The sequence below is a fragment of the Belonocnema kinseyi genome, chromosome 8, assembly GCF_010883055.1.
Source record: "Belonocnema kinseyi isolate 2016_QV_RU_SX_M_011 chromosome 8, B_treatae_v1, whole genome shotgun sequence".
Taxonomy (NCBI): domain Eukaryota; kingdom Metazoa; phylum Arthropoda; class Insecta; order Hymenoptera; family Cynipidae; genus Belonocnema; species Belonocnema kinseyi.
The window spans coordinates 83,391,763-83,416,863 of record NC_046664.1 but is presented as its reverse complement, the minus strand read 5'-3'; the positions used below and the strand labels follow the sequence as shown (position 1 = coordinate 83,416,863).

At 30.2% G+C, this 25,101-nt stretch overlaps 1 protein-coding gene across 3 annotated transcripts in view; it reads left to right on the top strand.

The window, feature by feature from the left end:
- LOC117179165 overlaps positions 1 to 25,101 on the top strand; it is a 717,982-nt gene that overhangs the window by 306,782 nt on the left and 386,099 nt on the right. For all 3 annotated transcript variants that reach the window (XM_033370882.1, XM_033370881.1, XM_033370880.1), the window contains one exon: positions 923 to 1,033. In XM_033370882.1, the coding sequence (XP_033226773.1) occupies positions 923 to 1,033 (111 nt within the window). The remainder of the gene's footprint in view (positions 1 to 922; positions 1,034 to 25,101) is intronic.

Below are 25,101 nucleotides of genomic sequence, written 5' to 3'. Positions count from 1 at the left end.
CATGTTTTTATGAGACATAATGTTTGCATGAACCATCATGCAAGCATAAAAAGCAGCATTTTTTGAAGAAGCATCATAACGTTTATATAAATCATGTTTTTATAAAGGATCTTGTTTGTATAAAGCATAATGCAAGTCCAAAGCAGTATGTTTCAATTAATCATCATCATGTTTACATGAAACCTTATTATGTTTGTATAAATCATCATACAAGCACAAAGTAGTTTTTTCTTTTTAATGAAGCATCATTACGTTTGTATGAAGCACAATATTTGCATAAAACATCATGCTTTCCTATAGAATTATTCTTCATGAAGTATCATGTTTGCATGATGCGTCGTGCAAGCATAAGGCAGTATGTTTTTAAATTTTATTTCTATAAATTGAGAAATCATTGGTGTCAAACTTTAAACAATCACAATCAACAAATTTTGCAAAACTATCATCATGTTTGAATGAAGCATCCTGCAAGCATGAAAAAGTGTGTTTACAATTTTTTTAATAAACTAAGAAATCGTTTGTGTCGAACTTCAAACAGTCACCATCAACCAATTTTTTAAACTATCCTAATACTGCAGCAATAATTTAGTTTCATATTATGTTTCTATAGTGCATTATGTTTGCATGAAGCATCATGCAAGCATTAGGCTGAATATTTTCATGAAGCATTATAATATTGGTATGAAGCATTATGAAAGCATGAAGCAGTATGTTTTAATGAAGCATCATTATGATTTTATAAAGCATCATGCTTGCATAACACATCATGCTTGTATGAACAATCATGTTTGTGTGAAACATTATAGTTTCATAAAGCATCAGGCTTGCACAGAACAAGCACCGATTTTCATTATTTAAACAATTATTACATCCAGTCAACCTCTTTCTGTCCATCAACAAATTTTTCATTTTTGTTCTTCAGGAAAGCTTGGAAATTCGAGTCCGAGAATTGGAACAAGCGTTACAAGCAGAAAGATCAGCAGGCCAAAGAGATCGTGCTACCATCACAAAACTTCAGAGACAACTAAATAAGGTAACTTAAAATTTTATTTTCTTAAATTTTTTTTAAATTTCTAAAACAAAACTCTTTTTATTTGTACCCATGCTCAGACAAATTTTTTGTATCAAAAAAATTTTGCCTTTGATGATGGGTCAAACAAATGTTTGTTTAATTCAAGAAAATCTTTCTCTGAGGAAGAAAACCAATGTAACCTTAAATAAATTATAAATAAATAAACATCATTTTACAAGAAGTGCTCAGATATTTGTTATTTGTGCGCCACACTGAATTGGACTTGAAATTACTGAGATAAAGAATCTTGCACGTGACAACTCAGGAATAAAGTAAAAAAATACGAGAAAAACTGGAACGTGGAGATAAACTAGACAAATAAAATTAGAATTTTTATCTTGAGACAGAAGGTATTGTGTAAATTTATAACTGGACTACGAAATCAGATATACGATAGCCACATTTAAATAACACGTAAGTGAGTCTGATTAAACGAAAGATACAGGATGAATTTTAAAGTAAATTTAGAGACGACGTCGGTTTCCCATGGTCGCAAAGCCTTTTTATCTGTGAGCTTTTTTAAAATCTTCATTATCCAACATATTCTTATGTTATATAAAACTAGAAGATAAAAAAAACATTAACAAGAAATTTGTAGTTCAGTTTATTTTTTGAAACCATTCTAATTATTCCTATAATTGAAATATGATAAGAAGTGTTTTGGAAAAGAGTCTCTCAAACCACATAGAAATGATTCGAGATCGCGATTTGAACTGAAATCGTGAAATTGAGCTAGAATTTTAAAAATTAATTATAAGAAATTTTGAATATTTATTAAATAGGGCATGATGACATTTCGTAATAATAAATTTTAAAGCAGTTTGCAAATTTTGCGAAATATGTCCTTACACTTATTTCCCCATTCCCCTGTTTTCCTATTTTTTAAGGAATTCTTATATTTTCCTCTGTTTTCAAGAAATATCTTTTTTATAATGATATTGTAGCAAGAATTATACCTTCAGATTTCATGTGGCTCAAGGAAATAAAATCAAACTATTTTTTAGTTAGAAATTTTTTTTTTTCTTGTTACAAAGTCCACTATTCTATTTTTTGTTCAGAATTTATCACTCGTGTTTAAATTTTGTTGTTGATAAAAATTTAGCTACACAGATTTTGGTTAGAACTTGATCTTCCTTATTTGAAAATATTTCAACTATTTTTAACTAATCAATTTTTTTAATGTAAGGTTCATGATGCTGAAAAAATCAATAAGTTTGTTGAAAATGTAAGTTATCGGCCTATTTTTGTGAAAAAGCCATCCTATTTCCCCTTTTTTGAGTGCTACGAGTTTAAACTTTGAAGTTGATATTTTAATATTTTAAACCTTTCCGGCATACATTTTTCAGGGAAATGAGTTTTCATGAAAATTGGTACATAGGGGTTTTTAAGGTCGCTGATTACGAATGTGAACTCAGATTTAGAAAATTGAAAATGGTGGATCCAATATGGCGACTTCAATTTGGAATATTTTTGGATTTCTTTTTAGAATTAGGTATACAAGGGGTTTTTTGGAGTCGCTCATCACGAATCCGAACTCAGATTTTTAAAATTCAAAATGGCGGATCCAATATGGCGGCCAAAATTTGGATTTTTTTAAATTGGTGTACAGGGGGTTTGGCATCTCTGATCATGAATCTAAACTTAGATTTTGAACATTCAGAATGGCGGGCCAAAATTCAAAATATTTCTAAATTGTTTTTTAAAATTTGGCATAGGCAGGGGGTCGATGATCTTGAATCTGTATTAAAAGTGACAAATATTTAGAATATTGAGGTTTGAAAAAATATATACCTACTCACCTAGAAGATGGATTAATACCAATTTTCTGAATTTTCAAAACCTAAATTCAGAATCGTGATCAGTAATTCAAAAAATCCTTATACACTAATTTTTAAAAAAATCCAGAAAACTTTATTATTTTGACCACCATATTGGATTCGTTATTTTGGATTTCAAAATCTGATTTCAGATTCGTGATCAGCGACCCCAAAAACCTCTGTATACCAATTTTCACCAAAAAATCTAAAAATATTCCAAGCTTCGGGCGCCATCTTGGATCCATCATTTTAAATTTCCCAAATCTGAGTTAATATTCGTGATCACTGACCCCAAAAACCCCTGTATACCAATTTTCAGATAAAATCCAAAAATATTCCCAAATTCGGCAGCCATATTAGATCCGCCATTTTGAATTTTCAAAATCTGAGTCCAGATTCGTATTCAGCGACCCCAAAAACCATTAAGTACCCATTTTCATAAGGATATAATGACAAGTTTTTTCAATAATGATATTTGTCAACAAAAAAGGTTTTTTTTCATCTTTTTTTATAAGTAATAACAAATTATTTTAAAAATTTAGACACTTCGCACAAAAATTTCAATTTTCTATCATCCTGCGAGCATGAAATTAAAAAAAACCTGTGTAAAATCCAATAAAAACTACTCTGAAATCGCAAAAAATGATATGAAAAAAGGTGGGAATACTGTATTCCCACCATACCGCAAAGGGTTAAATTATCCTTGATTTATTACCAAAGCCCAAAATTGATAAGGTATTTTTCTAAAAGCCCTTATAAATCGCCGAAAAAAATCGCCAAAAATTATAAATGAACAGTATTGTTAAAAGTTGGTTTAATTACACGTTCATTTATAATTTTATAATTAAAATAAATACATAATTATTTTACGATGCAATAATATGAAATTGTTTTGGCTATGCTAAAGAAGCCAGAGCGTAATCACGTCTCTGCCCTTTTGCACAATTTATTCTCCTTTACGTCACTTCGTCCGCGCTACCTTCTAATATCCACTATAATCGTACACTCGTCTGATTTATTCGCCTGGGCGGAATCCGCGAGATTATCTTGACCGACCCGCTCGTCATGTTATTTGCTGTGGAACGAAGCGGAGGTATGTACCCAACCACGACAGGATCCATGTTTACTTTGCCCTGCCCATGCTGCCTTCCTGGTCAGTCATGCCAGACATGCCTGCCTGCTAAATTAATCCTGCTTTATCCTCCCAGGATTGATTTGTCGAATTAAACTTGAATTATTTCGACCCGAGGCTGAACGGTCTAATATCACGTGAAACATCATTTCGCTGCTCGACTTCTCTATAAATAGTTTACACACTTGTCCAAAATTATTACGTTATGAAGTCTCAGTTGAGAGAGGGACACCAGAAGGGAGATCCCTTATATGCTAATGGACCCACATCGAGGACTTTACATGACGACTTTTTGAAGCTCTTCACCTGGGCTGATTGCTAGAGACACGGTAATTCTGAGTTAATTTGGAAATCTATACCCCCCTCCTCGTTTAGCCGCCTCGTACACTTACCCCTCACTTTCAATTGTTCTCTTCCTCTTTCCTACTCTTGCTTATTTTCGCGTATTTCCCATATTTCCTATTCCTGTAAACTGCCCTGCTTACCCTCCGCTTACTTTATTCCGCTCTACGTCTTCGCAACTTCTACTTCCTCTACTTTCACCTGTCCTCGGCATCCGAGTCAATACTCACCTTCCCCTACTTCTCTTTCCTGACCCTTCTTTAGTTATCCCTACTCACTACTTTTCCTCCCATTTTTCAATCCCTTTTGTTCCTCTCCCCCACCCATACTCGTCCTCATTTCATTTAGAATCATTTCCACTACTTTCTTTCCGCTTATTACCCCTCACTCTCTTTTTATCACTCTGCCTCCCACACTCTTCCTTATTTTCCCTAATTGCTGTCCTCGAATTGCCCTTCATTTTCTCCTACTTCACCTTAAATCATTTTCTCCTTATTACCCATACTTTCTATCCCTGTAAACACCCCTGCTTATCCTCCCCTTACTTTATTCCTCTTTAAGTCTTTCGCAACTTCTACTTCTCGCACTTTCACCTGTCCTCGGTATCCAAGTTAATACTCCCCTTCCCCTACTTCTCTTTCCTAACCCTTCTTTTCCTATCACTACTCACCCTCATTTATGATCACTTCCGCTACTTTCCCTCCCATTATTACCATCACTCGATTTTTCTCGTCTCCCCCTTCCATACTCCTCAGTTAATTTATAATCATTTCCTCTACTTTCTTTCCCCTTATTACCCCTCTCTACATTTTTCCGCTTTCCCTTCCATAGTTTTACTCATTTCCACTCATTTCTCTCCGCGAATCACCCCTCATTCGCCCCCTACTCCATCCACTTCTTCTTTATTGCATCCTCTTCCTTTTTTCATTTACTTCCCCTCCCCTTTTTCCATCAACCTTCCCTAAAATTACTTTCCCTTATTTTCCCTACTTCCTCCTCATTTTCCCTCATTCCCCCATTTTCCCTCACTTCCCCTACTTTCCCCCCTAATTTCCAATAACTTCCCCTTCTCCATGAATTTCCTCTCATTTCCCCTACTTCCTCTTCTGTCATTTCTCTCACTTCCCCTAATTTTGCGCGCCTGATTTACTGTGATTTCTTCTAACTTATAATTTAATAAACTTATTATAATAATACATTATTTAGCATAGGGTCAAAGGGGATAAGTGTGATAACGACGTTCTAATCCAGAGAAATTCACTTGTAATCCACATCAGTCGGATTACTTTTTAAGTCCAAGTAATCAGCTTGTAATACATTTGTAATGCAGTTCTATTCTAGAGTAATCCGTTTGTAATTCAAATGATTCAAATTCATTTTGTAATCGAAGAAATAAACTGGTCATTCACTTGTATTCCATTTTTAATCTAGAGAAATCCACTTGTGATCCAGATGATTCGGGTTAATTTTTCAATCAAGGTAATATACTTTCAATAAAATTATAATTCAGTTCTAATTTAGAGTAATCCATGTGTAATTGCGATCATTCGTTTTTTTAATCCATATGATGCGTATTAATTTTGTAATTCAAGTAATCGATACAATTGTAATCCAAATAATCGACCTATAATTCAGGGCAATCAATTTGTAATCCAGCTGATTCAAAGTATGTAATTTAGGTAAGTCTATTAATTAACTCGCAATCCAGAGTTATCTAGACAATCCGAAGTAATTTTTATATCTAACCCAAATAGTTTTCAAAATATTTCGTTTAAAAATTTTGAGTGTTTGTTTAATATGGTTTTTTTTAACTTAATGTTATAAACTGAACATTTAACTATTCCATTTCTAATTAAAAATTCACCTTCTTTAGTTGAAAATTCTTTTTTTTTTAGAAGATCAAATTTTCATTTTATAATTATTATAATTTACGTATTTTGTTAAAAATCCTTTTGCTTTAGTAAATTTTTGAATAAAATATTAATTTGTTCATTTTTAATGTGGCTATTCTATCATACATTAAAAACTTATCTATTTGGTTAAATAATCATTTATTTTGTTTAAAAATCGTCATTTTCGGTAGAAAATAACCTTTATGGATACAAATTTATATTTTTAGTTTTAAATTAATTTGTTTCTATAAAATTCAAGTACAATTGGTTAGAAATTAATTTTTTAAATTGAAAATCTAGTAATTTAGTTCAAAAGTATGCTTTTTGGTTTAAAAGTTAACTTTTCAGTTAAAAATTCACCTTTTTGGTTGAGGATATAACTATTTTGGTGAAAATTTGAGTTTTTTTGTTGAAAATGTTACTAATTGGTTTAAAGTTAAAAAGTTTTTTTGAAAATTCATTTTTCTGGGTAAGGATTAGTAATTTTAGTTGGAAATTTCACTTTTTTCCTTAAAATTTAATTCTTTTTCATTAAAAATTATTTTTGTACTAAAAATACAACTATTTCACTTTTTGTGAAAATTTGTCTTTCCCAGTTAAAAATTCATGTATTCTATTAAAGTTTGGTTTTTTTATAGAAAATTAATATTCTTGATTGAAAATTTAGAATTTTTGGTTGAAAACTTAACTACGTTGTTGAAAATTCAACAATTTGTTTAATAATTGACATATTTTGTTAAAATCCCTTCTTTTTTAGTCAATTTTTTAATAAAAAATTATTTTTTTCATTTTAAATGTGGCTATTCTATTGTTCATTAAAAATTTATCTTTTTCAGTTAAAAAATTCATCTATTTGGTTAAATAATCATGTATTTTGTTAAAATTCGTCATTTTCGGTAGAAAATTATCTTTATGGATAAAAATTCATATTTTTAGTTTTAAATTAATTTGTTTCTATAAAATTTAACCACAATTGGTTACAAATTAATGTGCTTGATTGTTTTTTGGTATACTTCAAAATTAAAACTTTACCAAAAAATTGCATTTTCAAGAACTCAGAAAAACTTTTAGACAATGCGTAGGATTTTCAACCTGAAAAGATAAATTTTTAACGAAAAATGTATTAGTGCATATTTCCGCAAAAGAATAAGAATTTTTAACAAAAAATGAAATACTTGATATTTTAAACAAAAAAGGATTTTTATTTAAATCAAAAGCCGTTATATTGAATTAACAAGAATGAATTTTGGGCCCTGGACATGTTCCGGAACAGGATTCTGCATACGAACCTGCATAGGACATCTTTAAAGTTCCTGTGTAGGATTTTGGCAAAAGAACCTATACATGATCCTGCAATGGAACCTACACCAAAAAATTAACCTTTGAGTGATCGAGTATAAGTTCCTGTACAGGTTTCTTCGCAATGTCAATTGGGGCGCGGGTTCCTGTACAGAAACACGTCTGGGGTCCTTCACAAAAGACCGTCGCGAAAACTCACGCGATTTAAAGCTATAAAATTCCTTTCAGTTTATTCCCTTGAAGATTGAACCTGTACAGGTTGATTCAAATGTTAGCCTGCATACAGGTTCCTTGGCAGGATTGTCAACAGGTTCCTTCGTCAAATTGATGTACAGGTTCCTTCGTCAAATTAATGTACAGGTGCCTTCATCAATTTGATGTACAGGTTACTTCTTCAAATTGATGTACAGGATCCTTAGTCAAATTCATTTACAGAAACCGTGAAGATTATATATACGGTTTTTGTGTGCAGAAACATGTCCAGGATCCTCCGAGGTTCCTGTACAGGAATTTTCAGCTGGCGAAGGATTACTTACAACATTTTGTACCCCCAATTTTTTTGTATTGCCTCAACAATTTTTAGAGCATAACTCCGATCTCAAGTCCTCCAGTTACCTGTTTTTAACTTGGAGATATCAACTTTACCACACAGATCCAATTTTAATTTTCATAATTTTGTTTTCTCGACCCAGCTTATATTGAGAAACCTCAGGGTCGATAAAGTTCTCGATTCGTTTTCAAACGAAGCGTGCTTTAAGTTTCAAGCTCAAGGCGTGAGGGTTAATGCCACCCTGGACGTCGTGTCGCGACGCCACGCCGCGCCGAGCTACATAGACGTAACTTCGTCTAAGACGATGTGACTTGCGCTCGAGAGCCGCATTTCGTGTTGCTCGTGTAGAGTGCTTGTTGAGAAAATAGCCTATTATTTGTAATGAATACGAAACGAAACGCCGCGAAATGGAGCGAGGCAGGTCGAAGCCCATGGAAGGTTCGCTTTATTATGATTGCAACCGAATATAAGCCTCCCTTCGCGTCGAACAGATTTCCACACCGAATTGTGCAGACTGCAGACGATTCGCTTCAATTCACCTCTATACTCAAATTATTTTCACAAACATCCCATCTCACGTCTATAGAATCCCGTGATTCGATTTCTCTCCGAAGATTTTCAGATACGATATAAATCCAGTATTTCCTGTACTTTCGACGCTTCTTTTCAACGATCTCTTCAACGTTTTGCATATTTTTATACAAGTGCAAAGCAAACTCTCTTTTCAATCTGAAGACGCTTTTTAAATTCGTGTTGAGTGCTTCTGGTCTAGTTTTTAAGCGGAAAGCTTTCGTAGAGGTTTTTGTTTTTGTGGTAACTTCTCATTTAGCATTTTCTTCTTCTTTTAAAACATTAAGAGACTTTTCAATCCTAAATTCTATCAAAGAAGGAGAAATGGGATGATTTGAAATGATGAAATCATTGCTCCGCTAAAAATTCCAGTACAGGAACCTTCGAGAATCCCGGACATATTCCTGGAGGCGAACCTGCACAAGAACCTGTACATTACAATTTACTTCGCAAAGAACCGGTACAGGTAACCCTATACTCGAGCTTTCTAAAATTTATTTATTGGTGCAGGTTTGCATTTCAGGATTATGTACAGTTTCATTCGCCAAATTCCTGCACAGGAACCCTCAAAATAACCTGTGCATCATCATGCCCAGGATCACGTCCAGGTTCCGCCGAAGTTACTTTACAGAAATTTTCAGCTAGATAAATTCGTTTAAATAAAATGAATGTAGATACCATAGTTTAGGTAAAAACTGACATTTGTGTTTAGACCTAAGGATCAAGAGCTGATCTTATTTCTCGGAATAGTATTTACAATATTATTTAGTTGGTCTTTATTTTAAAAATTTTTTATAGAAATATTACAGTTATGATTTTTCTGAACAAATTTTCTCTTAAACAATTTTAATTTTAATAAAGACAAAAGGAAATGGCTCTCCTTTCATCCTATAAAAGGCTTTTAAAATTCAATTATTGTGCTTGTTTTTTAGATTTGAAGCAGAAAGCTTTCATAGATGCTTTTATTTTCTATGGGTTTACATTGATAATTTTTTACTTCTTTTAAAACATTCACAGAGCTCGCAGTCCAAAATGTAATATAAAAGGTTTTTAAACTTTAAAAAAGTTCTTTTTAATAAAATATTTCTATTTAAAACGAAATAGTTGAACTTTTACCAAAAGGAACCTTGGAGGATTCTGGACATCTTTTCACGACAGTTAAATTTTTAATCGAGAAGATTACATTTTTAACAAAAACAGCGAAATTAACAAACAAAAAATACAAGATTTTTTAACCCATCGTTTGCATTTTTTTACTAAAACAGATTAAATTCGTACACAAATAGATACATTTTCGAACCAGGAAGCCTAATTCTCTACACAAGAATTTAGTTTGAACACAAAATAACTTTTTTCTATAAAAATTTTATTTTCTTAAGTAGTTTAATTTTCTACCAAATTATTTAATTTTTAATCCAAAAATACGAAATATTTTGAATTTTAAAAAATTACGTCAGCTCTCAACATACTTCAACCAAAAAAGTTGAAATTTCCACAAAAAAGAAGGCATTGACAAAAAATTTGAATTTTCTACTAATTATTGAATTTGCAACAAAATCTTTACATTTTTTACCAAACAGCTGAATTTTCAACCTCCAAAGATGAATCTTTACTAAAAATATCAATTTTCTAGAAAAAGAACGAATCTTCAACTAAATACTTAAATTCTTTACAAAAAAGATAGGGTTTCTACTAAAAATGGAACATGTCAATTTTCAGTTGAAGAACTTAATATTTAACAACAACAACCACAACAAAATTTTCAAGCAGCTGATTTCCATAAAAAAGACAAATTATGAACCAGGCTTGAATCCTCAAATAAATCAAAATAATTTTTAATCAAAGAATTGAATTTTCAATCAATAAAAATTTTTCAGTCACAAAGAAAAATCAATTATAAAAAAAGTATAAAGTTTTTAACAAAACAGACGACTCCTCAACCAAACAATTGAATTTTTAACCAAGCGTTTCAAACAAAAAATATTTTTGAAAAAGTTAATTTTCTCAAATAATTTAATTTTCTACAAAATTATCAAATTCTTAAGAAAAAAATACGAAACACTAACGCTATGGAATAGTTTCAATTTTCATTAAATAAACTTGAACTTTGAATCTGCAAAAGTGAATTCTCAACCAAATGGTTAAATTTTCAAAAAAAAAAAGTTTAAACTTTAACCAAAATCAATTGAATTTTCGACCAAATATTTAAACTTTCAAGCTTTAAACAAAAACATGACTTTCTACAAACAAAAAATAATTATTCAAACAATAGGAAGAATTTTTAACCAAACAGTTTAATTGTAAATTAGAAAAATAGTTGAAATTCCTAAAACGATTTTTTTAAACGAAAAAGATTTCAATTTCACTAAAAAAGATGAATTTTTAACCTAAAAGGAATAATTTTTTATAAACAAACAAAATATTCAACCCAAAAATAAGATTTTTCAACTAAAAAGTTGGTTTAAAGCGACAGAGTTGATTTTTTAACCAACTAAATCTTCAGTTAAAGAAATCAATTGTTTTAAAAATAGTTTAGCTTTTAAGCAAAAAGTTGAATTTTTAACAAAAAAAAAGATGAATTGTCAACGGAGAATTTTTTTTGAGAGTAGTTGATCTTTTAACTAAGAAGTTGAACTTTGAACCAAAATATATTAAGCTTTAACAAAACTGTTAAAATTAAAAAAAAATAAATACGTTAATTTAAAAAAAGACGAATTATTAACAGAAATGTAATAATTAGTATTTCAATAGAAATTTATTTTAATTTCCAATAGAAAACAGTTGAATGACAAAAAAGATCAATCCTCGTCAAATATCACAAGAGTTTAATTTTTAAACCATTATTAATTTTTAACGCAAAAAGAATTTTAAAAAAATTAATGTGCTACTTAAATTTATATTTTTTTGAAAAAAAGTTTATTTTTAATAAAATATGTTAATTTATTACCAAGAAGAATGACTCTTCTACCAAAAAATAACTGAGTTTCTTCAAAGTTTTTTACAAAGTAGTCCAACATTGAACCAAGTAGTTCAATTTTGTACTAAAACAAAGTAAATTCGGAGAAAAAAACATAAGGGACAATGTTTCTACCAAATAAGATTTCAATTGAAATAAAAAAGTTAAATTTAATCCCAAGAGAATTTATTTAAAATCAAAAACATTATAAATTAACCTAAAAAGACGAATTTTCAACAAAACAGTTGCTGTTCAAGAAAAGCAAAATAAATTTTAGCTGAAATGTTGCATTATTAACAAAAATGATTAAATTTCTACAAAAAGAGATGAATTTTCAACCCAAGAAGATGATTTTCAATACAAGATTTTATTGTTCACCCATAAAAGATAAATTTTGAAAAAAATTTAAATTTCCAAGAACAAAAATTTCTTTAATTAAATAGTAAAATGTTTAAACAAACGGGATGAATTCTATGTCAAAAATAGAATTGCAGACTTTTCATCCAAAACAATTAACTTTTAATAAAAAATATTTAAATTTTCTTACTGCGTTTTATTAATTCAGTTCGAATTTAAGAGAAAATCAAGAAAAAGAGCGAAAAGCTTGAAGTTTCTTAAAATAGCCGAAAAAGTAGAATACATTAAAAAAGGGGAAAGAGGGAAAATATGAACCTCCCTAAACCTAAATTATTTAAAAATAACTAATTAAAAAAAAGAAACTTCAGTGACTGATTATAAAATTTTTTTCGTCACAAGTTTGAATATCCCTTTTTTGAAAAAAGTGTGAATTTTTTTTAATTAAGAGGGTCGCAGATATAATTTGATTCGCACAGTAAATTGAATTTTAATTTCATGCGAAGACAAAAGAAGTCGATATCGAGTTCCATCCTTGGGTCGCTTTTGCGCCAAACTTTAAAACTTTTCGAGCGAAACGATAGACAGGAAGAGTACTTCGGTTTTAATAATCCAGCGACTCGAGGTTTATATAAAGTGTAATCCGATACGACTTGAAGGGAATGCAATTTCCTTCAAGCGACGGAATCCATCCGCCTTACCGCGTTGAAACTCGAGTTTCATCCCTATCTTGTGTTTTCTCTAGGCGCATTTCATCCTCTTTTTTGACTAATCTACCTTGAATATTATCTTTCCTGTACTTAATTTCAATCCCTGTCAAATTCCATATTCAAAAGTTTTACCCAATTTAATTTAAGAATTCGATTTAAGTCTAACGTATTTTGCTTATTAATTTATAATAAAATAAAGTAATTACAGAAACTGTATCTGAATTTTATAAATACTTTCCAGAAATTCCTTAATTGTAACAGAAATTAATCAATCGTGGGCGAAAGAAGTGCGCAGTTGCATACTGCGCACTCCTCACTTTTTGGTCGCGTTCGAAGTGGAAAGTAATCGTGACCGAAAGGAATGCGTGGTTGTTAACTGCGCACTCATCGCTTCTCGATCGCGATCGAAACGGACGAACTACGAAGTAGTATAAGGAGACCGTTAGTTTGCATCGCTCGTAGCTCCTCATACGGAAAAATGCGAAACCGACAACTTTGTCAAAACTCTGTCCTTTTTCCTTGACTAATTTTTCATGAGAATCTGTTAAGGAATAGATTCAGCTATTGATCCTTAGGATTATACCAGAAATACAGCTTTTGAAATTGAAAAAATACCAATTATAGAAAAAAAGAAATTAACCTATTTAATACAAAAATTATTTAACCATAAATTAAATCGCCTTTTAAACCCTTTTTTTACTAGAAATTCAAATAGTATACCCAATTTTAATTACTGCTTTTGAAAAAGACATATAAGCGTTTTAGGTGAAAGCAGAAATTTTGATCCAATCCTTATAATTAAAAACTAATCTCATTCCTCGAAATATTTTTTTCAATCTACTTTGGTATATTGCTTTTGATTGGATAAAAAAAATTTGGTCAGTAACGTTATGGTTCTTACATTACATAAAAAATTTTTCCTCAACAATTTTATTTTAAGAAAAATTAATCTAACGGAATTGTAAGAACCGTTTAAGGAATAGATTCAGCCTTTGATCAAAAGGCTTAGACAAGAATTGCAGCTCCTGAAATTGTAGAGAATAAAAATTTAAAAAAAAAGAGAAAAAAAGGACCTATTTAATACAAACATTATTTAATCATATATTAAATCTTCTTTTAATCGCTTTTCTTACTAAAAATTGAAATACTGAACCCAATATTATTTACTCTTTTTGAAAAAGCATAAGCTTTTTAGGTGAAGGCTGAAATTTTGATTCAATCATTATAATCAAAAGTTAATTCCTCGAAAGATTTTTTGAAATCTTGTTTTATATTGTTTTTTAGGTTTATTTAAAAAATTTGTTTAGAAGCATTATGTTCATTATTTTTCATAACAAATTTTGTCCTAAGCAATTTTAGTTTAATAAAAACTAATCCAACGAAATTGTAAAGAATCTTTTAAGGATTTACACTACGTACAATCAATCTCGATAGTCAGCAATCTTTAAAATGATTTATAAAATCGATAAAAATGGATCTATTATTTATTTCTTTAAATGTGGACGAACGCTTCTAATTGTCCTTCAGAAAAAAAAATTCAGGTTAAAATTTTTTATTTAACAATAGTTATTTAGAGTTTTTGTAATTGTTTTATCTTTTTTGAAAGATTATAATTCTTATTTAATCCTATAATGATCAAGGCCTCATTCTACTCTTTGAAGGATTCTCTAAAATTCTATATAGGTGGTGTTATTTAAAATTTAAACTATTTTTGTTTTAAATACATCCAAATAGAAATTTAGATAATCTTTCGTAAAATAAAATGAGGCGTTGATCATTAGGAGTTGATAAGAATTGTATCTTTTCTCTAAAGAGAAAGGAAAAATAAATCTCTCTCAACGACTACTGTTAAAAAAACGATTTTAACCTGAATTATTTTTTTTCTAAAGTGTGCTTGAAAGCCTCCGTTAATATTTAAAAAAAAATAATAATAGGTCTATTTTTGTCGATTTTATAAATAATTTCAAAGATAGACAACTTTTGAGATTGATTGTACAAATTAGGATTAAACAAGAATTGCGGCTTTTGAAATTTGAAAAATACCAGTTAAAAAAAAGACAAACATTAATTACCAGTTATTAAATTATTATTCAATTATTATTAACCTACCCACTCTTTGTTAAACCTTACTTTTAATGGTTCTGTTTATTTTGATTCTATAAATTATTTTGAAAATGACACAGTTTTAAAGAGAAGTTCTAGGTAGGAAACATCCTCAAACTTCAACTTTTAATATTTGTTTGACAGTAAATAAATGAAAAAGAACCACTTTCTTCTCCGTGTGGTATTTCACACGAATTTAAGATTTTAACAGAAAATATGTTTGACACAAGAAAAAATGTTAGCTAAAGAAACATATCTCCAGCAGAATAAAGCTTGTCCTCTAGAATGGTCAATATGGCCACTACCCAGTTTCGATGTCCATTCGCGTATTTGCAAAAGTCGCAATAAATAATTCTGACACTGTACTGGCCGGGGTAGTACGTGTTGCGTAAATCACGTAAGATTACTACCGAAGTATATTTCCCTTTTGCTCGCCTGCGGTTGTTTTTGTCATAATACTTTATAGGCTTGTAAATGGAGGGGTTGGACGTCAGAAACAGACCCTCCTTAAGGTCAGGATACATTCTCGATTGTTCTTTCGACCCCGCGGACTCCTAAGAGGCAGTTTTACCCGATAGTCGGTTTTTTTCGAGCATTCAGGGAAAAAAATCGATGACCCCAGAAAGATTCGAGGCAGTCCCAGGTCTTCTGGCATGATCTGAACTCGGAATTATCGTCTGGGGAAAAACACTTTTATGGGACAAACGGTTTTTCCAGTCCAGGGATTTTAGGTATTTCAAATTCGATTTTGACTTAAATTGACTACATAATTGTTTTTATTTTGTTGACCAGGATAATTAATTAATTTTCTTCTGATTTTACAAATTTCCGATTAATAGTCAAATCATTCTCTGGGGAGTGAGAAAAAATCTGCCACGGTCCGAATTTGAAAAGGGAACGCCACTATTCACGAGAGGAGCGTTAGCCAATTACGCAACCGGGGCTTCAGTAAATATTTTCTCGTTTCACCTACTTCCAGGCAGTGTATCTACTCAGTAGTGTCGCGATTCTGACATGGTCTAAACTCGAAATTAACGTCTGGAAAAAAACACTTTTATGGAACAAACGGGTTTTCCAGTACAGGGATTTTAGGTATTTCAAACTCGATTTTGACTTTAATTGATCACATAATTGGTGTTATTTTGTGGACCAGGGTAATAAATGAATTAATTTCTGATTCAAAATATTGCCGATTACTGGTGAAATAATTTTCTGGAGAAACGAGAAAAAATCTGCACGGTCCGGATTTGAAAAGAGAACCCCACTATTCACGAGAGGAGCGTTAACGAATTACGCCACCATGGCTTCAGTAGATTGTATCTCGTTTCTCCTACATCCAGTCAGTGTATCTTCTCAGTAGTGCCGCGATTCTGACATCGTCTGAACTCGAAATTATCGTCTGGAAAGAAAACACTTTTATGGGACAAACGGGTTTTCCAGTCCAGGGATTTTAGGTATTTCAAACTCGATTTTGACTTTAATTGATCACATAATTGGTGTTATTTTGTGGACCAGGGTAATAAATTAATTAATTTCTGATTTAAAATATTGCCGATTACTGGTGAAATATTTTCTGGAGAAACGAGTAAAAATCTGCCACGATCCGGATTTGAAAAGGGAACACCACTATTCACGAGAGGAGCGTTAACCAATTACGCAACCGGGGCTTCAGTAAATAGTTTCTCGTTTCTCCTACATCCAGTCAGTGTATCTTCTCAGTAGTGCCGCGATTCTGACATGGTCTGAACTCGAAATTGTCGTCTGGAAAAAAAATTTTATGGGACAAACGGGTTTTCCAGTCCAGGGATTTTAGGTATTTCATACTCGATTTTGACTTTAATTGATCACATAATTGGTGTTATTTTGTGGAACAGGGTAATAAATTAATTAATTTTTGATTTAAAATATTACCGATTCTGGTGAAATAATTTTCTGGAGAAACGAGTAAAAATCTGCTACGGTCCGGATTTGAAAAGGGAATGCCACTATTCACGAAAGGAGCGTTAACGAATTACTCCAACATGGCGCTAGTAGATTGTTTCTCGTTTCTCCTATATCCCGTCAGTCCACCTTCTCAATAATGCCGCGATCGAGCTTGTAGTGGAATAAATTTTCTCTGAATGGGGTTTCCCCACAACTGTTACGCTCTCGAGCACGCACGAATTTCGAGAAGCCCTTCTCAATAGTGCCGTGCTGGCATTAATTTATAATTCGTCTTTTTCTGTAGTAAATTAATCTTTTGGTTTCAAAATTCAACATTTCTAGTTGAAACATCAACTTTTTGTTGGTTCAGAATTCTTGAACTTTGTTAGACCAAAATTCGTTTTTTTCGGTGGAGAACTAAAGTTTTTGTTTGAAAATTTATCTTCTTTAGTTTAAAATTCAACTGTTTGGTTGAGAATTGTTGACTAACGTAAACAAAATTATTCTGTTAATAATCAAACAACTAGATTTTAAGTTTGAACTACTTTCTTGACAAATACAAAAATACATTTTTATTTTCTTCATAAAAATTAAACTTTTTGGTCGAGAATTCTTGACTGAGAATTCTTTTTGTTTTCAAATTTATATTTTTGGTTAAAATTGTAAGAACAAAGTTTGAAAGTTCAGCTACTTTCTCAAAAATACATTTTGTGGTTGTCGATTCAAAAGGTTGGTGAAAAATTTGTCTCTTTGTTTGGAAAATAAAATGTTGTTGAAATTTCCTTTTTTCTCAAAAAATTACTCTAGTAATTGAAAATTGAATTATTTTGTTAAAAATTCGTTTTTTTAGAAAATGAATCTAATTTATTTAAAAATTAAACTTTTGGGTTCAGAGATATTGTACGTTTTTGGAAATTAGTTTTTTTAGTACAAAATTAACTTTTTTTATCAAAATTTCATATTTTTCGTCTGATAATTCAACAGTATTGTATACAAAATTTTTCATTTTGCGTTCAAAGTTCAATAATTTAATAAAATAGTTCACTGTTAAAAGATTTTCCGTAAAAAATGTTGAAGTTTCTGGGTGAAAATTCAACAATTTGATAAAAAGTCATCCACGATTAATTTTGTTAATTTCAAATTCTTATTTTTTATTCAAAATTAAAATGTATGTTTTGAATTAAAATTTGTCTGCTTTATTTAAAATTCAACTATTTTGATGGACAAATTTTTTGAAAATTTATATTTCAATGTTGAGTTTTCTACTAAAAATTTTTTTTGGTTGAAAATTCAACTATTTTTGGGAATTTCGACTTCTTTGTGAGATTCAAATATTTTGAATAAAAATATTTTTCAGTATAAATATTAACTGCTAAATTAGTTATTTTTTAAAATTGAAAGTTAGATTCTTTGACTGAAAATTCAACTATTTTATTTTTGATCAAAATTTTCTCTTTTTCATTGAAAAAGGAACATATTTGGTGGAAATATCGTTTTTAGTTTAAAATGAGCTATTATCGTGAAAACTTAACTTTTTTGAAAATTCATATTTTGATGTAAATATCTTACTGAAATTTTTCTTTATTGAAAATCCTACTATTTTTTGCAAAATTCGTCTTTTGGTTAAATTCAACTGCTTTTTATTAAAAATAGAAATATTTTTTGGTTGAAGTATATAACATTACATTTTTTGTTTGAGAGTTTACTATTTTGTTAAAACTTCTTTACATTTTTGGTTGAAAATGAATGTTGTAAACTGAAGTATTAACTATTCCACTTTTAGTTGAAATTTTTTTTCTTCTCAAATTTTTCTTAAAGTGAAACCTTTTTTTTTAGTTGAAAATGCACAAATTTCGTTGAACTTTGTTGTATTTTTGGTTGACCATCAATTTGTTTGAATAGGAATTTCACTATTCAATTTTTAGTTGAATTTTCATCTTTTTTAGTTAAAGATTGAACTATTTGGTGGAAACTTTATCGTTTTTATTTGAAAATGCAACTATTCGCTTGAAAGTTGTGTTTAAAAAAAATAGATTTCTTTGTTTGAAAAAGATCTTCTTTCCTTGAAAATGGGTTTTTTATTGAGAATTAAATTTTTTACTAAAAATGTAACTATTTCTTTTTGCTTGGAAATTAATATTTGTCATTGAAAATTAATCCCTCCTATAATTGAAAATTTATAAATTTTATTTAAAATTTGTCTTATTACTCGAGAATTAATCTTTTTGGAGAAAAATTTATTCTTTTCATTTAAAATGCAAATGTCTGGTTAAAAATTAATCTGTGTTGATTAAGGATTTAACTATTTCTTTAAAATTCTTTGTATTTATTGAAATCAATGGTTTTGGTTTAAAGTTTTATATTTTATTGGTTAAAAATTCAACTGTTGAATTAAAAATGAACCTTCTTGTTGAAATTTCGTATTTTAGGGTTGAAAATGATTATTTTTAACTCAAAATTCTTCTTTTGCGTTAAATTTCAATAATTTGGTGATGCTTTGTTTTTACTTGAGTTTTAAATTTTTTATCTGAAATTTTTTTTTCTGTTTATAAAAGATTCTCTATTAAAAAATTGCAAGCTTAAGATGCTAATCTTTGAATATTAATGATCAGGAAAAAAATAACTGTCAGTGAAGAATCCGAGAAAAATCGTGTTCTTGTGAAAAAAATACTTACATTGTTATTTAAAATGTTGTTGCTTTTTTATAATAATCCGCTATTTAAAAAAAAATTACTCATTTATATAAACAAACATTCAATTTAACAAATATAATTATTTAAAAGAGTAGAAATTAATTACGCTCTTCTCATAAGCTTACGGGAGAATCACAAATGACTCTGCAAAGTTTACTGCCCCCATAAACCATTTAATTTAGGGAAACTTTTTTCGCTCAATCAGCTAAAGTGGTGAAATTCTTCTTTCCGAGGAAAATAAGAACTTCGTTTTTGACTCAGTTCAACAAAGAATTAAATATTATGCCCTCAAGAATATTTTCATTATTTACTTTCAGCAAAAATGTTTGGAAATTGTACAAGATTTTAAATAATTTATATCATTACGTCAATCTCAAATTAATAAAATGAAATAACTAATAAAACGGCGAGGTCAAAAATTTAATATCACAATAATGAGACTTTTATATCGTCATCTGAGCCACATTAAGAAAGATTATTTCTAAAATTCTGATCGAGAAGCGGACCTTTAACGATTGAAGGTGCGTCGTTAAAAAATAATAACGACTAAACCTCAGCTCAAGAGAATACGAGGATTTTTGCTTTTGTGTGCGAATAAAAAAAACAATGGGGAAGTCTTTTGCGGTTTAATGTCGCATAAAACCAGATCGAATAACGAAGAAGCGCCATCAGCTTCACCATCAAGAACAGAATGCAACTCGACCCAGAAAATCCTCAACCTAAGAGTACAAAAAACTTGTGCAAAAAAATAAATAAATAAAATAAAAAAGTTAGGAAACCAAATGACGGTCTTGGAAGACAATTGTTCTCACAGAATAGCCGTTTTATGTTATTCATCCGTTACGACTCTTCCGCGGAATTTCTCCAGACTTTGAAAGTTGTGCTCTTAACTTCTTCTTCTGTGCGCATTCTTGCCAAGTTGCTGGCTTCGCCAGTATAATTTTTTAAATTGTAGTTGATTCAAATTCCATGCTTAAAGATCATTTTCAAAAAATAATTTTTTTAAGAAGAAAAAAGTTTGCCTTAGCCCGGATTTGAACCCGGACTGGAGGGGGGACCAATTACGCCACCCAGACCTTAGCAGTTCTGTTCTTGTTATCCAAATCTACTTTTATTAATTCAACTAAAAGACTCTTTTTGTCCAAAATTTTTTCTGATTTAGTGCGAATCGCCGCCAATACCCACGAAACCATTTTCATTCTCTTATTTTATTATAACAAATTCAATAAATTTTTTAACATGTATATTACTTTTAGACACCTATTTTTGGATAATTTTGCTTTCAGTTTTCCAGGTGTTATTTGATTAAATAAAAGCATTTGAAAGAATCTAAAAAATTGCAAAATAATTTAGTGAAAATTATACCTATTCCAGGTAAATTTAAGCGAGTTCGTATTCAAATAAAAAAACTTTAAAACAATGCAACTTTAATTCAAAAGAATTCAGATCAACCGAAAGAAATTCTATTCATTTAAGTAAAGTTGGAGGGGGTTTAAAATAATGTAATTTAATAAAAGGAATTCGATGGAATTCATTTAAATACAAGGTGAATTAAAAACAAAACCAAGTGAATTGAGAAGAATTAAAATATACGAGGAAAATATTTTATTGCAGGATATTCAAAAATTGCAAACAAATTCGGAAGAATTAAAAATAATTTAAAATAATTAAAAAGAATTCACAAGATTTTAAAATAATTCAAAAGATTCTAAAGAATTTGAAAAAATTCAAAAGAATTGAAATGAATTCGAAAGAATTCAGCATAATGTAATAAGAATTCAAAGTAAATTTCCAATGAAATACGATGAATTATTTACAATTCACAAAAATATTTCAAATCCTTAGAAATCTTCGGAAATTCCTTAGAACTTTGTAAAGCTTTTAAAAAGTCCTTGGAATTAAAGAAAAACCTGAAACTTTTAAAATCCTTTGGAATTACTTCAAATTATTGAAATCTATTAAAAAATACCCGACATTTTTTAAAACATCCTAAAATGTTTTCAATCCCTTAAAATCATCCTATATCCTTTAAAAAATTTCAGAAGTCTTGAAAATTTCTGAGAATTTTTTGAAATACCAAAAAATCTTTAAAGTCTTATGAAATATCTCCTAGTTATTGAAATTCCTTCATCTATTAGAAACTCCTTGAGATTTTTTTAAATATTCCAAAGTATTTAAAATCCTTAGAAATCTTTCAAAACCCCTTTAAATGTTTCGAAATCACTAACAAATTTCTAAAGTTCTTGAAAATTTCTTGGAAGTTTTAAAAATACAATTACGTATTTAAAATTCTTTAGAATCTCTTCAAATTACTTAATTTGATTCAACTTTTCCTAAAATTTTTTAAAATATCCTAGATTTTAGTTAATCTTTTGGAAATTATTGAAATATATTAAAAATTCTTCGGAATCTTTTGAAGTACCCTAAAATATTTCAAACCCTTTAAAATCATTAAAAAACCCTTACAAATTTTCAAAACTTTTGGAACTTGTTACGAATTTTTGTAAATACCTTAAAATATATAAAATCTCTTGAAATCATTGAAACCTGTTGAAAATATACTGGAAATCTTTTAAAGTACCCTAAAATATTTGAAAAAATTGTAGAAAATTCATAAATAGTTATAAACCGGAATTCAATAGTGATAAACCCATGTGTTAATTAATTTAAAAAGTTACTAAAGTGATCTTGTAATTTAAAAAATTGACTATAGTGACTTTATTTTTAAAGTGACTAAAAGTTACAGAAATTCCCTGACTTTACCTTACCAAAAAAAATTCCGGACTTGTCCCTAAATTAATGTGAAAAATTCCTGAAAATAAAACCACTAATGACTTAATTTGTACAACCACCAAAAATGATCTTATTGCAACCTGAAATACAACTTTTTTCGCCTAAAAAAAAGGTGGTTTTTCATCACTTGGAATCATCATGCTTTCGTTCCAATCCTCTTTTCTCGTTTCATTTTTTTTCCTTTCACGGAATTTTTTGCAGGTTTCCGACTACAATTTCCTGCTTGAAGTAAGTTTGAATAATCATTGAAAAAATGGACTCGCTTATCCAAGATATTTTTTAAAAATACCTCAAATTTACGTGAAAGGAAGACCCTCGAAATAAGCAGGAAGGACACCAATGGATGAAGTGAGGATGTTGCAATCACGTCCGAAATAGCTTCCTCCGAGAAACCGCACATTTCCTGGCACAGATCGACCATTGAAGCTACAAGCAAAAAGAGAACCAAAAAAAGGAAATTCTCGAATCTCGAAACCAAGATCCAACCACGGTTATTGTTTATTTATTGCCGCATTTTGCATCTTGCGATTTCAGAGGACCAAGAATTTCACTGCACATGTAAAGTGCATTTTTCTCTTTCGTTATCCGCACCATAATTCCGTTTATCACCTTATTCTTGTTCCGTCCCTATATTCCGAAATATAAAACCTTTAAACTCATGTTCTCTTTTTAATTTCGCCCGAGATAACCCACTCGCGTACTGACAAATTGAATCGATGTAACCGATTTTGATCCCATTATATGACCAAACTCACATCAATGTCCGCTAATCTCAAGAGATTATTGAGGCTGCTTGAGGCAGGCTCGCTTATCCGATAATGTGTTTCTCCTTTTTCAACCACTTTAAATATTCATGGTGGCCCGGTAGGTTTGGCGAAAGAGGATCGAGATAGGTACCCGGTTTGTAATCCTTTCAGAGTGTAAGACCATTTGTAAAGATTGATTTAAAATATTAGAGGAAATTAATAGTTTGTAAAAATTTGGATTAAAAATGAGTCTCTTTGGTGAGCCAAACTTTGGATTGTCAAATTTTTGAATGCCAAACTTTAGAAAGACAAACCTTGGAATGCCAAACTTAGACATGCTATACTTTAGAATGTCAAACTTTGGCATACCAAACTTTGAAATTCCAAACTTTAGAATGTCAAACTTTGGCATACCAAACTTTGGAACACCATACTTTGAAATGGTAAACTTTAGAAGGTCAAACTTTGGCATACTAAACTTTGGTATATCAAACTTTGGACTGCTAAACTTTGAAGTGGCGAACTTTGAAACATCAAAATTTGGCATACTAAACTTTGGCATTCCAAACTTCAGAAAACAAAACCTTGCAATACCAAACTTTGACATTGCAAACTTTAGAATGTCAAACTTTGGGAATTGCAAACTTTGAAATTCCAAATTTTAGAATGTCAAACTTTGGCATACTAAACTTTGAATCTCCAAACTTTGAAATACCAAACTTTAGAATGTCAAACTTTGGAGTGCCAAACTTTTGCATTCCAAACTTTGACGTTCTAAAGTTTGGTATTTCAAAGTTTTTTATGCCAAAGTTTGACATTCTAAAATTTGGAATTTCAAAGTTTGCAATCCCAAAGTTTGACCTTCTAAAGTTTACCATTTCAAAGTATTTTTATTCCAAAGTTTGGTATGCCAAAGTTTGACATTCTAAAGTTTGGCATTTCAAAGTTTGGTATGCCAAAGTTTGACATTCTAAAGTATAGCATGTCTAAGTTTGGCATTCCAAGGTTTGTCTTTCTAAAGTTTGGCATTCCAAAATTTAACAATCCAAAGTTTGGCCCACCAAAGAGACTCATTTTTAATATTTTTGCATTTTTGCATTCCAAACTTTGGATTACAAAACTTTATCATTCTAAACTTTAGAATACCAAACCTTGGAGTGCCAAAATTTAGAATGCCAAACTTTGGCATACCAAAATTTAGAATGCCAAAACTTGAAAGCCAAATTTTAGAATGTCAAACTTTGTCATTCTACACTTCAGAAAACCAAACCTTTAAATACCGAACTTTGACATTACATAATTTTGAATGTCAAACTTTGGGATTGCAAACTTTGAAATTCCAAATTTTGTAAATGACAAACTTTGACATACCAAAGTTTGAAATACCAAAATTTAGAATGTCAAACTTTTGAATGCTAAACTTTTGCATAACAAACTTTTAAATACCAAACTAAATCATTCCAAACTCTAAAATGCCAAACCTTGGAATGTCAAAATTTAGAATGCCAAACTTTCGCATACCAAACTTTAGAATGCCAAAACTTGAAATGCTAAACTTTAGAATGTCAAACTTTGGTATATAAAGGTTTGAAATGCCAAAGTTTGGAATTCCAAACTTTGGAATGCTAAATTTTGGCCTGCCAAACTTTAGAATCTCAAGCTTTAGAATCTCAAACTTTGGCTTACCTGCCCTAGAATGCAAAACTTTTAAATGCCAAAATTTGGAATGCAAAAATTTTAAGTGACAAACTTTGGCATACCAAACTTTGGAATGCCAAACTTTTGCATACCAAGCTTTGGCATTCCAAACTTTATAATACCAAACCTTGGAATGCCAAAATTTAGAATTTCAAATTTTGGTATACCAAACTTTAGAATGCCAACACTTGAAATGCTAAACTTTAGAATGTCAAATTTTGTCATACCAAGGTTTGGAATGCCAAAGTTTGAAATGCCAAAGTTTGGAATGCCAAAGTTGGGAATGCCAAAGTTTGGAATGCCAAACATTGGAATGCTGAACTTTAGCCTGCCAAACTTTAGGACGACAGACTTTAGAATGTCAAACTTTGGCATACCTACCCAAGAATGCGAAACTTTGGAATGCTAAATTCTGGCCTGCTAAACTTTAGAATCTCAAGCTTTAGAATCT